The 13605-nt window shown below is 46.5% G+C and overlaps 1 protein-coding gene across 1 annotated transcript in view; it reads right to left on the reverse strand.

The window, feature by feature from the left end:
- Nucleotides 1-543: 543 nt before the first annotated feature.
- vps13b (vacuolar protein sorting 13 homolog B) overlaps nucleotides 544-13605 on the reverse strand; it is a 324029-nt gene continuing 310967 nt past the window's right edge. Inside the window, exons 55-68 of the mRNA XM_079275924.1 lie at nucleotides 13386-13605; nucleotides 12663-12790; nucleotides 12354-12550; nucleotides 11187-11305; nucleotides 10111-10552; nucleotides 9740-9904; nucleotides 9017-9245; nucleotides 7009-7185; nucleotides 6328-6498; nucleotides 5662-5838; nucleotides 3719-3821; nucleotides 2122-2290; nucleotides 1953-2033; nucleotides 544-1426 (exon numbers count right to left, since the gene is read on the reverse strand). The exon at nucleotides 13386-13605 is cut by the window's right edge and continues 73 nt beyond it. Of these exons, the coding sequence (XP_079132050.1) occupies nucleotides 1178-1426; nucleotides 1953-2033; nucleotides 2122-2290; nucleotides 3719-3821; nucleotides 5662-5838; nucleotides 6328-6498; nucleotides 7009-7185; nucleotides 9017-9245; nucleotides 9740-9904; nucleotides 10111-10552; nucleotides 11187-11305; nucleotides 12354-12550; nucleotides 12663-12790; nucleotides 13386-13605 (2627 nt within the window). The 3' untranslated portion in view covers nucleotides 544-1177. The remainder of the gene's footprint in view (nucleotides 1427-1952; nucleotides 2034-2121; nucleotides 2291-3718; nucleotides 3822-5661; nucleotides 5839-6327; nucleotides 6499-7008; nucleotides 7186-9016; nucleotides 9246-9739; nucleotides 9905-10110; nucleotides 10553-11186; nucleotides 11306-12353; nucleotides 12551-12662; nucleotides 12791-13385) is intronic.

A 13605-nucleotide genomic window follows, 5' to 3' on the forward strand; every position in this document is an offset into this window, starting at 1 on the left:
GCCTTGCCTTCAGCGTCCATGCTGATTCCACATTGCGACCTGCAGCTCCTGAACACACCGCTGTTCAAAGAACGACTTCCCAACTCGGGAGATGGGAGCGTCTGAGAAGTACGTGAATGCACCATCGTCTGCGCTCTCCGAAGTGGCGTTCTGCTTTTCTTATGAACTGCTCCAGTGTTGTGTTTCGTGTCCGGCACAGACCTGCAGCTTTTTGAATTCTGGCTTGCTGCCTTTTTCAAAATTGTTTAGTTAGTCTGCTGCTGGCAACCATCACCTTCTGCTGCAGCTGACTGATGGAGTGCTGTGGGCTTCTTGGCAGGCATTCATTTCTTGTAAAAATCTCACGTGATTTGTGGACAAAATAAATTGGGATGTTTCAGGATGTTCAGTTTTATTCCAACATAAGCAGCTGTGACTTCTGCAACACAAACAACTTATATGGGCCTCCGTGTCCACTCATGCATTTCATTCAGATTCACACTTCATTTCCTCTTACATAGTACACAGTAAAGGCACAACACTTCATCATGTTTTATGTTTTTATTAAAATGATTCTCTATTAATATATTATCCATATACATTAAAGGCATCAGACAGAGCTCAGTATAAAAGGCAACAATAACATGTTGGCATCAACGTAAGGTTACAAGGAACAGTTTTATTGTCAAGTATGTTACGTCATCTATAAAAACAACATTTTGGTTGACAGCTGGTTTCGCGAGCGTCCATCAACATGTAATATTGCACTTAACATTGGCACCAGACAGTCACTACATGGAGAATGTAAACAGAGAGCTTGTTCTGCAGAGTGAAACATTGTGCAGCAGTTTGATGGAAATGGAACAGATTGCACGTTTCACACTGACTGAACGATTTAAAGTTGGAAGAGGAAACACTGTTGACACAACTCTCTGTTGGTTTTAGTGTTTACTATAGTATGTGTTTCTAAGATTCAAACGGATTCTCATACCTCTGATGAGCTTGTTTGTAAAAATATATCTTTCAAATGCAAGACCTTCCTCTACATCCCTAAGGCATGAATGACCAGGTGGACTTTCTTTAATAAAAAATGAATTCTTATTTTACCTCAACATATCTTTTGCATAAATGTGTAGTTATGTTTTCAGAGTAGAGTATTTTTAAGGCTTGTTTTGTAGCATAAATCCACATATGTGTATTAGTGGAATCCGATGCGTAAGGCTTTATTCTTTACCATGGTGAACTTGCTGACAAACACCTTGGCGAAGGCGGGATCCACCAGGTAGCGGTAAGACTTGGTCACGGAGGGCGGCGGCTCCGCGAGCGTCACCGGGAGCTGCTGCTGGAGCGAGGCGGCGGAGGGGGAAAGGAACTGGGAGGCCTGCGTCACGTAGTCCACCAGCCGCCGGTACTGCTGCTCTGACAGACGCTCCCGAACACCGTCACCCTGAGGGGGGAGGCCGACTGATCAGATGACGACCAACACATTGGTCCGGATGGAGTTTAAATCTGATGTGGTGTCCAACAATGAGCCGTCAAGGACACGATGGATTGATTTCTCATGCAAATCAGAAACTACAGCAGCTTATTAATATCAAGCAGAAAATAACTGAACTGCTCATGGTTAAGAATCATTTTAGGGTGCAATCCCCGGTCTGAGGTCACAGCCTCTTAAACATTTGTCAGAGGAAACATTTTGTTGTACATTAAGCCGATGTCCAAGAGGCTTCCAAACATAACGTAGAATCGTTCACTAATATTGCTAAATAAGGTTCAGTCATTTTAGCACACAGACTGCTGTGAAGATGCAACAAGTGTTACAAATAATTTAATATTATTTTTATTCAGAAAAATAGCATCTCTCCCTTTTAAAAGGTAGATGTGGTACATATTTCGACAATGAGCCTGTATGAACAGTGCATCAATGAAACACTATCGTGGCCCCTGTGCAGCTCCATTACTCAGAGTCTCACCTCTGTGTCGCTGGCTACTGTCTGCTGCTGCAGGGTGAGGGTGAGCTGGCCCTGCTGCCCCGGCTCCTGCTGACACTCCACCTGAGAGGGACAGGAGGTTGGCGCTCTTACTTCACAGCAACACACAACTAAACGATCTTTCTTTTGCTTCCCGACTGCTGTCAGTTACCTCTGTGATGGGGAAGGCCTGCTGCTGGGTGTCCTCGCTGAGGCTGACCACGAACAGCACCTCGGAGGTGAGGAGAAGACAGCTGGCGTGCTCCTTGCCCGACCCGCTCACGATGGTCACCTCCAGGCCCATGTGGAGCTCCGGCCGCCCCAGAGACTGGAGCATCTTCCTGTGGAGCAGAGGACAAGTTATGACACATTACGTTAAATTCCAGCTTCACATAACACGTACGACTAAGGCTAGGTAGTTTTATGCTTCATCAACACTTGTACTACAATCCCACACACAAGACTTCTCCTGCATGGATTATGTGCACACACACACACACACACACAGGCCTCTAGCTATACACTTTCCCCGATCAACACGAGACCACACAAGGTGCCCCGACTCACCTCAACACACACTCTGTACATCCTGTAATTTACATTTCTACACTCTCTGCAGCGGTTCCTGTTACACACATGTTGGATGGGGGGATATGTGTGCGGCGGGACCTGCAGTCTTCAGTCATGTTTCTCTGACAGCGTGTTTACTTTGGAAGGCAGGTGCTCAAATTGCGGTGCAGATGTGGAAGCAGTCACAAGTAGGGACAGTTTGGTTCTGTTCAGTGTTACTCTGCTCATACGGCTGACCCCTCCAGTGTCTGGGCTACCTGCAGTAGTAACAATAATTGACGGATGCCTGATGGAAACCAGTTTGACTGCAATGCAGCATGAATAAAAAGCACAGGGGAGCATTATCTCAGCATTCATGTGTTGTTTTTCGTCTTCCTCCAACATTAGCACGACACGCTGCTGACCCCTCGGGCGATGACAACTTAAGTGGAATGTCCTAAAGAAATGGCAGTTGACAGTCAACACAGACTGCTATGAAAAGTAAATGTTTGATTGCTATGGAAACCAAACTAAATTGCAGAAAAATCATGAAGAAACTGCCATAAATGCATTTTTGCTCCAGCTCCTGATAACCTTCTGGAGAGACAGGCCTCTTGTACATTTTTACGATGATATTAAGTGCTGTTGAGCTGAAACTCAGTTCTGATGCAGTGCTCTCGATACCACTGCCATATTTTCTTTCCTTCTTTTTTTACAACACAAGACCCGACAGTAACCTTCTGCTTGGCACAACCTGCAACCTCCGAACCGTTCCTGCACACAAGGGAAGGTGTTCCTCCATCCGATGCCACTGGGAAACATCTCTGGACAGACTCGCAGTTAAACAACAAGAATCACTTCTAGCCGCCGGCTTTGGCAGAGTGCTTATAAAAACCTTTTAACATGACTGGATGAGAACAGGGGAGGGCAGGCTGGCTACCATGTGTGGGATCAAGGTCAAACATTCTTCCAGTCTTTTTTTGGGGGGGGGAAAAGTGGGTAATGAACCGTCCAAGTTCTTTCTTCTTTTTTTTTTTCAAAAACAAGACAAGCAAAAATGATGAGAGGTAAGAGGGAGAAACAGAACAGCCGATCCTGGAGAGACTCCAAGAAAAGCAAAGGCGAGAACACATGTCCCACTTCTAACGAATCGCTGGACAAAAGTGAAGGAGGAGCCTGCGGAGAGGACCAACGGCTCGGGACAGCCAGCGGTTTCATACCAGACATATTTGAGGTGGCTGTTTGGGGCCTGAGAGGACTTCTCCTCTGTAGGCAGGTACAGTTGTTTAGGGAGCTGCCACAGGCCGGCTCCATGAAGGATCCCTGTCAGAAGAGACAAACACAAAGACAGTCAACATCATCGGTTATGCTCAACATGCTGTTCATTACATTATTCTCAGAGAGCCTGCACACTAAATGTACTGAGAAGAAGCAAGAAGATGACGAGTGTAACCTGCAAAACGCCATAAACCAAACTCCACTCTGCTGCGGAGGAAATGTAATGAACTGTTCACTCATATCTCACATTCATGGCCTACTTTATTGCCTTTGTACCTGCCGAGAAAGAACTCAAGTATTAAATGTATTACAAAGAAACAAAAGTTGAATATCCTGTGAACAATTTGATTTGAATGCAAAATACTTACTGAAATGTAGATTTTTTTTAAAACAAATGGACGAATAAGAGATGTAAATCGTGCTTTACGGCGAGCATAAACTAAGCTGAACTGAGTTTAGTCTCCTGTGCTTGACAGTGTTGAGGGTCAGGCACAAGGCCAACTGGCGCCATTCTCACTTAAATCCCTCCAACAAGCTGATAGACTGGACATCGGATGTGTGTGTCTGCATTCATCCAAACACATGATTGGCTCTGTGGGCACACGTCACAGCGAGTTCATAACCCACGAGCCTGCGTCTGGTCACGTGTTCCTTCGTCCCACTCTAGCAGCAGCAGCGAAGTCATCCAGCAGTTAAAATCGAGCCATGAAGAACACAATGAGATCCATCAATGATGCAGTGCAGCGGTCCTCTGCAATGCTGCTCTGAGTGAATGAGAGTGTGTGTGTGTGTGTGTAGGTATATCCATGTGTTTCATAATGACACGGTTGTTCTGCAGATATTACCAGCTGACGTGTTTCAGGTAGATCAGAGCTCTTACACAGAGCTGGTAGTTTATGACCTGTTAGCAACAACACACCCCACCTCCATCTTCTACCGCCAATACAACTCAAGCTCACGCCAAAGACTTCTACAAGTGTTTGTGCATGTACGATTAGGCTTATGTGTGTGTGTGTGTGTGTCTTTCAGCCGTTCTCTAAACGTTCCTGTACTACTGAAGTCATGTCCTAGTAAACACCTCTGGCTCGAGCCAAGAGCACAGAAGGGAAAACTTGTCCTGACATTTTCCTGACACACAATTTCGAATTCACATGTGTGTCCATTAGAATATTGTTGCTCAGGGCTTGTGTCCACATCTGGCAGAAAAGCGGTGGCAGGGGGCACAACAATATCACCACTGTTGTGTGACAGACTGGCATCGCTCCTGTGACAAAACAAGCTTTACTACAGTGACCTCACCAGCGCTTTTCTGAAAAAAGTGATGGTCAACTGAAAGCGCTCGGAGCCGCTGCACATAGAAACGCTGCACATAGAAATGCTGCACATAGAAACGCTGCACATAGAAACGCTGCACATAGAAATGCTGCACATAGAAATGCTGCACATAGAAATGCTGCACATAGAAATGCTGGGTGCAGCGCTTGTTCTGTAGGGGGCCGAGAAAAAGGCACCAAGTGGACACAGGTGTGTGTGTGCTTCTTGGAAAGTAAGAGGTGTTAAATAGATTTAAAACCTTGCTGCATGACCAAATCTCTCTTTACACTCCGGTCGACTGCTGTGTGAGCGTGATAACACTGCGCTTGTGTAACAGTACGTGTCTCTACAGGACAACATATAAATGCATTTGAAATGATTTCGGTTAAATTGTAAACCACAGGAAAAGGAACAAGAGTCACTGTAATAGACAAAACTAATCAAGCTTTAATAACCAATCACTTCATCCACTGAACTAGAAAACAACCTGAAACACAGCGTCTGAAGCAGACCTACACAGGAGAAGAAAAGCATGAATTCATTAGTATATCTTTGACCATCCTGAACTCACCGTATCCGGTCTGGGACACCAGTTCAGCTGCTCCTCCGATGGGCTTGGTGAAAACCCCCACAATGCCTTTCCCCACTCCAGAGATGACCCCTTTGGCCTTGCTCCCAGCGGAGCTCTGCAGCTCCCAGTTCCTCTGGAAGTTCTGCATGGGCTGGTCCACGATGCCCGCTATTGCGCCTGAAAGAACAAAGGGAAAGTCAGTGTTCTTTATTAGCGTGCTTCGTTCAATAAAAACTAAATAGACATGGGAAACAGACTTATTCCATAGCGTCATCAATGCGACTCACACAGGAATTCAGTCACAGAAAATATCTGACCCTTCATTTATGAATGACACATCGACAGGGCACATCAGGAATTATAATCCACTGTAACCCAGAGAGATGTGCGCAGCTGTTTGGTTCCAGTGACAATATGCTCTGTATGTCTGAGACTTGACTTCTACTCATAGATATATATGGTTTCATTGCCCTCCGGGTGTTTACTGAGTTGCTGCTGTGCTGTCTCCACTGCTCCGTCTCATAGCTCTCTGTCATTGTGCACACCAGTGTGTGTGTGTGTGTGCGCCTGATCACGCAGGTGAAATGCGTGTGCATGTTTCAAATGACCTGATGTTTAGGGGATCATACATTGAGCTTGATGAAAATAAAAATCCTCTCTGAATACCTAACAAGCTAATGCCGAGTCGTGACAGCCCCTGCCTCAGTCCGGCCCCGAGGCTCTCCGGGAACTGGCGTCTCCACTCCTCCTGCCTGGTGTAGTGCTCTTCATCCAGAGACAGGCGGTCCATGTTCCTGGCCAGACTCGTCGCTAAGTTGGTGATGGAGGTCAGTGTGCCTGAACACAAAAAATGATGTTCAAGCTCAATGCTCAACCAAAACGGTTCATTTCAAATGTTGTGCTAGTCATCACTGCATGATGACCCAAACCGGTAAATGGATTGTACTTGTGTAGCCCTTTTCTAGTCTTTCGACCACTGTAGTAACACTACATGTCATCATTCACCCATTCATAGCCATTCATACACTGAAGGCAGGGGCTACCATGCAAGGTGCCACCTCCCCATCAGAACTGTCTGAACATTCAGACCCATTCACACACTGATGGCACAGCATTAGGGAGCAATTTGGGGTTAAGCATCTTGCCCAAGGACACATCGACATGGACTAGCGGAGCCGGGGATTGAACCGCTGATCCTCTGATTGAGGGACGACCCGCTCTAACTTCTGGGCCACAGTCGCCCACAAAATAGAAACCGTGTTCCTCAGGCAACGTACAGTATGTGCTGTATCAGCCTAAAGTAAGCTGTTCCACACAACACACGTAAACATTCTGAACAGCCGTTACCTTTTGAGATATGCTTGACGAAGGAGGTGGTTCCTCTGGACACCCCGCTGACGAAGGCTCCCGGCCCACGCGTCAGACCTTCGTATGGAAGCCGGAAGAAGTCGGACACGCCGTTGCCGATACTGCGCACCAGGCTGACGGGACTGCCCAGGATATCCAAAGAGCCCACCACCCACCCTGTGAACACAGCGACGACCACAGCACACTTCAATAACATATAGTATTAATCTGTGTTTACAAGAATGATGCTCAAACATAGTGAACTGTGATGGACAATGTTTCGCCGGTGTTGAATTTCTCATGTTAATATGTCGGCCATGTCATCTGGTCAGAGAATAGTTATTTTGCTGCTGGTTTACATTCCTCCTGATGCAAGTTCCAACAATGCATCGCAGGAATGCATCCCTGTGTTTGTCAGGTTTTTCTCGTGTGCGGCTACAACTGCATTTTGTTGCATCATGGCGATAAATGATCCTTGAATGAGTCTATCCAGCCTTCTGTCTCTTCTCTCTCTCACTTTAGCTTTTCAAGAAAAACTTGGACTGGAAGCAAATATTTAAAGAAATAAACTTTAACTGTATTATTTTTGGAGGTAGTAATGGTGTGATACCACAGAATTTACATACCGTAAAACACAACCGTAATTCTTTATACTGCTAAAATGGGTATTGTATTCAGCAGAAACACATCTGGAACACCTGCTTTTAGGAGGAACATACAAGCCCCTTGAGTAAACGCTCACCCTGCAAACGCAGATCGGCAGAGATCTTTTCTAGACGTGGTTTGTGTGCGAGTAATTGCAGAATTGCGGCAGTGTATGGTTGATTGCGTGCAGCGTAATGTCTCAGGGAGACATCGATTATTGTTTCAATGTATGTTTTAAATCTCCTTTACTTTTTACTACTGAATTTTATTTCTTACACTGTTTCTTTAATTGTTTTTGAAATCTCCTTTTCTTTTGCCTTGTGTTTTGATGCTTTTAATGGTTTTATGTGAAGCACTTTGAATTACCTTGTTGTTGAAATGTGCTGTACAAATAAACTTGCCTTGCCTTGCTCTACTCGCGTGGATTGGCTCTCCCAATTTAAACGCTTAGCAGAATTATTGACACAATGTTTCTACATCTTGATTATACGTATGTCCAGCATTGTTTCACATACACACTCATGCACAAAGACTCACACACTCATGCATGAAATCATGCATGTGCCACAGTTAGATTTACAACCTCCGACTATCTCACCTCATCTCTCTCATTCAGCCATAGCGTCTCCTTTAGAAGGCGCATCTCAAAAATCAAATAGCCGTTTCTCGAGACGCCGACCCCGCTCTGCTCTTATTCTCCATCAATTTGTGCTTGAGTGATGGGCCCTGATGGTTGGAAACAGACTCCGGCGAGGCCTAGTGGTCGTTTCTGCCTCTCATGGTCTCCCAGTTGTGGTTTTGGTAAAGCATAAAGTCCTGACAGGAGCTGATGTCTACAGGGCTGAGTCATGCTTTCAAACGCACATACATGTACTGTGCAAGCGTGTATACGTAGGTAGTGCACGCCTTTCAGTACGTCCAGAAGTCTGTGCATGAGTATGTGTGTCGTTTTACGCCGGTGGGTGTATGTGCGATCACCATACCGTACATCCTAATACTAATCAGTCCCAGAATGCCAAGCTTCCCGTCGGTGTCCGCCCCCCCCCCCCTCTTGGGTGCTCTTGGGTGCAATCATTTCAAAGCTCAACTCCAGACTTTGTAAGAATAAATTGTGGAATTTCTCACTGATTCTTCCGTCCGTATGTTGCCTATACTGAGTGCATACTGATCCATACATTTTGAGTGTGAGCCTTTTTGAGACAGAGAGTGAATCCGTGTCCCTGCAGTGTGAATAGAAATCAGTCTAGTGTCCACACAGGAAACACAAGCTGGCTTGAAGGACCCTTGCTGTATGGTGTGACGGAATATATAAGAGAGATGGAAGAGAGAAGTTGTGCGACCCTATCCGTCCAACACTACCCACCAGCTCTGAAGAGGGCCCCGGCAGCATAGTGCATGGCCAGAGCGTGGACCAGCTGTCTGGCCGTGGTGCACAGCGGCCCTCTCTCAAACAGGGAGAAGGAGAGAGGGGTGTGGTCCGAAGCGATGTACAGCTTCAGGGAGGCGTGGATGCTGACCAACAGGTTGACTGGCTGGATGGTCAGCCTCTGCAGCCGCACAGGGTGGACCAGTGCCTGCACCGACTGGAGCACCTGGAAGAAATTTACTAGTTTTACAATTTTTTTAAAACTTAAAAACAAACTTTTCATTTTCAATAGATCAGGACATTACCTGTTTTAAGATCTCTAAAAACTAAAAATAATTTCTAGTTTTAGTTTTGACAAAAGAGAGTAATCACAAGTAATACTAATGATTAAAACATATTGTGACACACAGACTAAAGCTTATTTACTGGATTAGGTAATGATGGATGAATATAGAATAATCATGAGAAATCTTTTTCTGCCATACACCAAAAGGATGTGACGCAGTATCTATATATTATATATTAAATGTCCTATGATATAGAGTAACTATCTTCACAACTAATCAAATACTGCTGCTAAATGAGCAGCCCTCCCTCGTCGGCATGTTGATAACAATAATGAAGTTCACTTCTGCATGTCTGGTCCGAGCTGAATGCACCTCTGTAGTAATAATGAAATGAGAACAGAGTGAGGAAACCATAATGTTATGAGTAGTGCACCTGTTCAGGGAGGATGGGGACCAATCCAGACTCTCTGCTCCTCTGGGTCCCCGCTGAGGCTGAGGCCATGGCGCTGTCAGGGATGTAGGTGTGGAACAGGGTCTTAATGTAGTAAACAAAGGTGTCTTCAATGTAGACTCTGGCAGGTTGAAGCTGAAAGGTGATCTGAGGAGAACACACACGAGGCTGTGATGAAAACAAGACTCTGACACACCCGTCTCTTTAAGAGATTTAGTCCTTTTTGACATGAGCACTCAGGTCTCCCTTGCAAATAGAGATCTACCTAATCAAATAAAGGTTCAAATAACATTATGCACCCTCTACTGTGACAAAGAAAAACGGAATTACAAAGACAGAAGAATGAATCCAACCTCCTCCACAGTGCATCTGTCCCCGGCCAGCGTCATCCTCAGCTGCAGGAAACAAGAGCCTTTGAACTCCTCCAGGGCTTCGGGGGAGTCCGTGGGGTTGGCGTCGCTGCTCCACGGACCGCCTGGCTCAGCTCCCGCTCTCTGATCCTGGCACAGAAGCACGGGGAAGTGGAAACTGGCCCGGTTGTACAGCTGGTTGTCTACCTGCAGACTGGAGCAGTGGACCTCGATCAGAGAGGCGTCGGGCATTAAGGCGGAGACGAATGCTGCACCCAAGTCAGGGTCGGCCACCAGCTCTGGGGGCGGCGCCGGGGCCAGCGTGAGGAGCAGCTTGGTCAACGTGAGTCTGAGCAGCTCCACGGATCCAGAAGGGTTGGTGATGTCATCGCTCAGCACCACACTGGCTTCGCTGAGGACAACTCTGGAGGACAGCTTAAAAGACCTGAAACAAAACAGAAGTCATTCATGTGAAAGTATTATAGAGGGGAAGAAATATGAATGGTTTTCATTCATGCATGTCTAGCAATCACCCTTTATTACAGTCTCTGAGAAAGGAAACGGCTCCATCTCCGACGTGTCTTAAGTAGGCGTGTTATGATTCGGATGATTTGACGAAGGACCAAACTCATTCATGTTGCGCTGATTATGTTGTGAATTTCCTACCACCAGAACGACAATCATTGCCTGACGCTATTCGTTTACATTCACCCCATATGTGATTATATCAATTTCCCGTTCTGTCAAAAGGGCAGCTATGTGTTGATGTCGTGGAATAAAGCTGTAATGCCATGTTCTACTGTACTTATTCCCTTTATGACAACACTAGAGACTTTTATTGCCCTCTGTGGTGCAAAATGATGCCTGTCTGCATGTTTGGAGTCTAGTAACAACTGCTGCATGAAAACATGGCTGTTAAAGATAATTATGAGGCAAATTGAGTGAGCGCAGTAAAAGGCACTCGCGTGGATACCTTGAGGTTAGGAAGAACAACATGCGCAGATGATTTCTTATGGTTTAAATATGCAGGGAGAATAAAACAATAACAAAATAAGAAAACACAGGCTGTGCAGGTGTACCTGCTGTGCTGGTTGATGGCAGCGTCCATGCTGCTCTCTGGTGCCAGACACAGAACCAGGGTGCCTCTCTGGTACACCACGTCTATGTAGAGACAGCCAAAGCCTGGCAGGAACACCACCTGAGCAACAGCAGAACACAGATCTGTCGTGAGACGGATCAACACATTTGGATGGAGTTGCTCATTTCCCCCTCTAAATGAACTCCGAGGAGGTAACTTTACCCATTCACATGTTCACAGCTCGGTGCTCTTTACACTGTATGTGTCTCACTTTTAACCTCCACCGCTCCAGGTCCAGAGCGAAGAGCCCCATCATGTGAAGACAGGAAGTAGATCGCTGCCGCAACGCTTCACCAAGCAGTCATAACAAGTCCGACCTTTGACCTCCCATCCCCTACCACGGCGGTCAGACCCAGACCTCACAGTAACCAGAGACACACAGCCTCAACCTCAACCCCGACCTGCAGCTGGCTAGACACAACACCAAACATCACACGCACTGCTCCGTAACATCTCGCTGACCCCGCACTACCACACCGACACAACCAAAAAGAAGGGCTGGACAGCGCACACACACACGCAGATGCACACACACACACACACACACAGTATAAACACCTACATACTTCACACACCAACTTCTTTGCCCAAAAACATTGGGGGAAATGTGTACACATTTTATATACATTTCTCTACAAGTTATTTGTCAAAGAGTGTTGCCAAGTATAACACACATTTTATTTTTTGAAAGAGGGCCGTGTAGAAATGGGGGGGGGGGGGGGGGGGGTATGACAATCAACAAAGTCTGGAATCAAACTTGGGATGTTCCAGTTGTACTAAACATGAGGTTCAGCATATTGTCAAACAGAGTGACAGAAAGCTTCCAAATATAAAGCTACTTTTGGGCCTTATGAGTTGAAGGGATTACGTCCTGTCTTCAGTTAACTCATTAAAAACATCAACTATAAGCCTGTGATTGGGCTAATCTAGCCTGACAAACTCTGCCTCCACCTATCAGTGGGAGCTGTGACAACAAAGGGTTCAGAGTAACTCTTTAATGTGCATCAGTAAACATGAAGGAAGTCAGATCTCATAATACAATCTCTGTATTTCAGTGCAGATGAAATCCTGCCATCTTTTCACCTCCAGCCTACACGCATGCTGTCACCTGAGTGCCGGGGCAGTTGACGTCTATGCGGTCGGTCCAGGCGGTGGAGCCGTGGTCCGAGCTGGTTTTCAGCAGCAGTGCGGGCAGCGTGTCTTTCTGCCTGCACTCCGGGAAACTTGAAAAGTGGTGGTAGAGCTCATGGTGCAGGGAGCAATTGGCAGGCAAAGGACAGCAGTGAACCTCAGTCCTTGGAGTTTCTGTTTGAAGATATGAGGGAATAGTAGTAAAACAGCATATTAGTAGTAGTAGTAGTACAAGAGGAGAGGTATGGAGAACAGAGGAGACCAGTCCGGGCATTTCCTTGCTTACCATTGACAGTTTCCTTCAGCAGCAGTGGGATAGGACACTTGTTGTGGATCAGCATGCGAGGACAGGGGTCCTTGTTCAGGATGATGTATGTCACCCCAAGGTGCTCCTGATATGTCAGTACTATGCCTCTGCAAAACAAAGAACAAAAGCAAGCCCATAAATAAACTGTCCACACACAGCTCATGTCCTCGTAACCGCACATTGATGAGAGCCCACCGACATGTCAGACGTCACATTACCACTACGTCCATTTGCAAATCTCTGAGGTACATCCATGGGCAGAGCCCTAACCGAAGCCAGGTCTCCCACACACTGTCACGCTGTGTGTTTCTCTTTATGTATGTGTGATGCATCACTTACACACAGTAAATGAGAGCCAAGCCGGCCAGTCACTCCAGAGCACAAGTGTGAAGAAAAATACAAAATGCTCATTGGCCTATGTATCGTACATAGCCTGTGTGATGGTGAAATAGCTTTTTATTTGGGCTAAAGTTAAGACAAAATGAGAAAAGAAAGATAGTAAGTAAGACATGAGAAGGACTGAGAGGAGCAGAGAGACTGACAGTGGAAATGTTGAGGGCATTTCTCCCTTTGCTTCATCTGCAGTATTTAACAAGCTGTGACCGGCAACCGGCTTTGAGTCCTGTGCCAGCCCGGGGTTCGGTGCCCTGCTCTAAATGGACTGTCACAGCCAGCACGCCACGAATGCTCCGCTTCACCCACCTGCTGCTCAGGCCACCCCCGGAGTCCGGTTCCCCAGGAACAGAGAAACTCTGCCTGGGGAAGTCCGGTCGGACAGCAATGGGGAGGCTCCACGCCGCAGATCCAGATCCCGCTCTTCCATCGTGCACGGGAAAAAGGCTGAAGAGCATGTGTTTGAGCGGCAGAGGGAACGCCACCGTTGCCTGGACACTGGTTTGGAGGAGGTCCCAGCATGGCACGG

The sequence above is a fragment of the Melanostigma gelatinosum genome (genome assembly GCF_949748355.1).
Source record: "Melanostigma gelatinosum genome assembly, chromosome: 9".
Classification (NCBI taxonomy): domain Eukaryota; kingdom Metazoa; phylum Chordata; class Actinopteri; order Perciformes; family Zoarcidae; genus Melanostigma; species Melanostigma gelatinosum.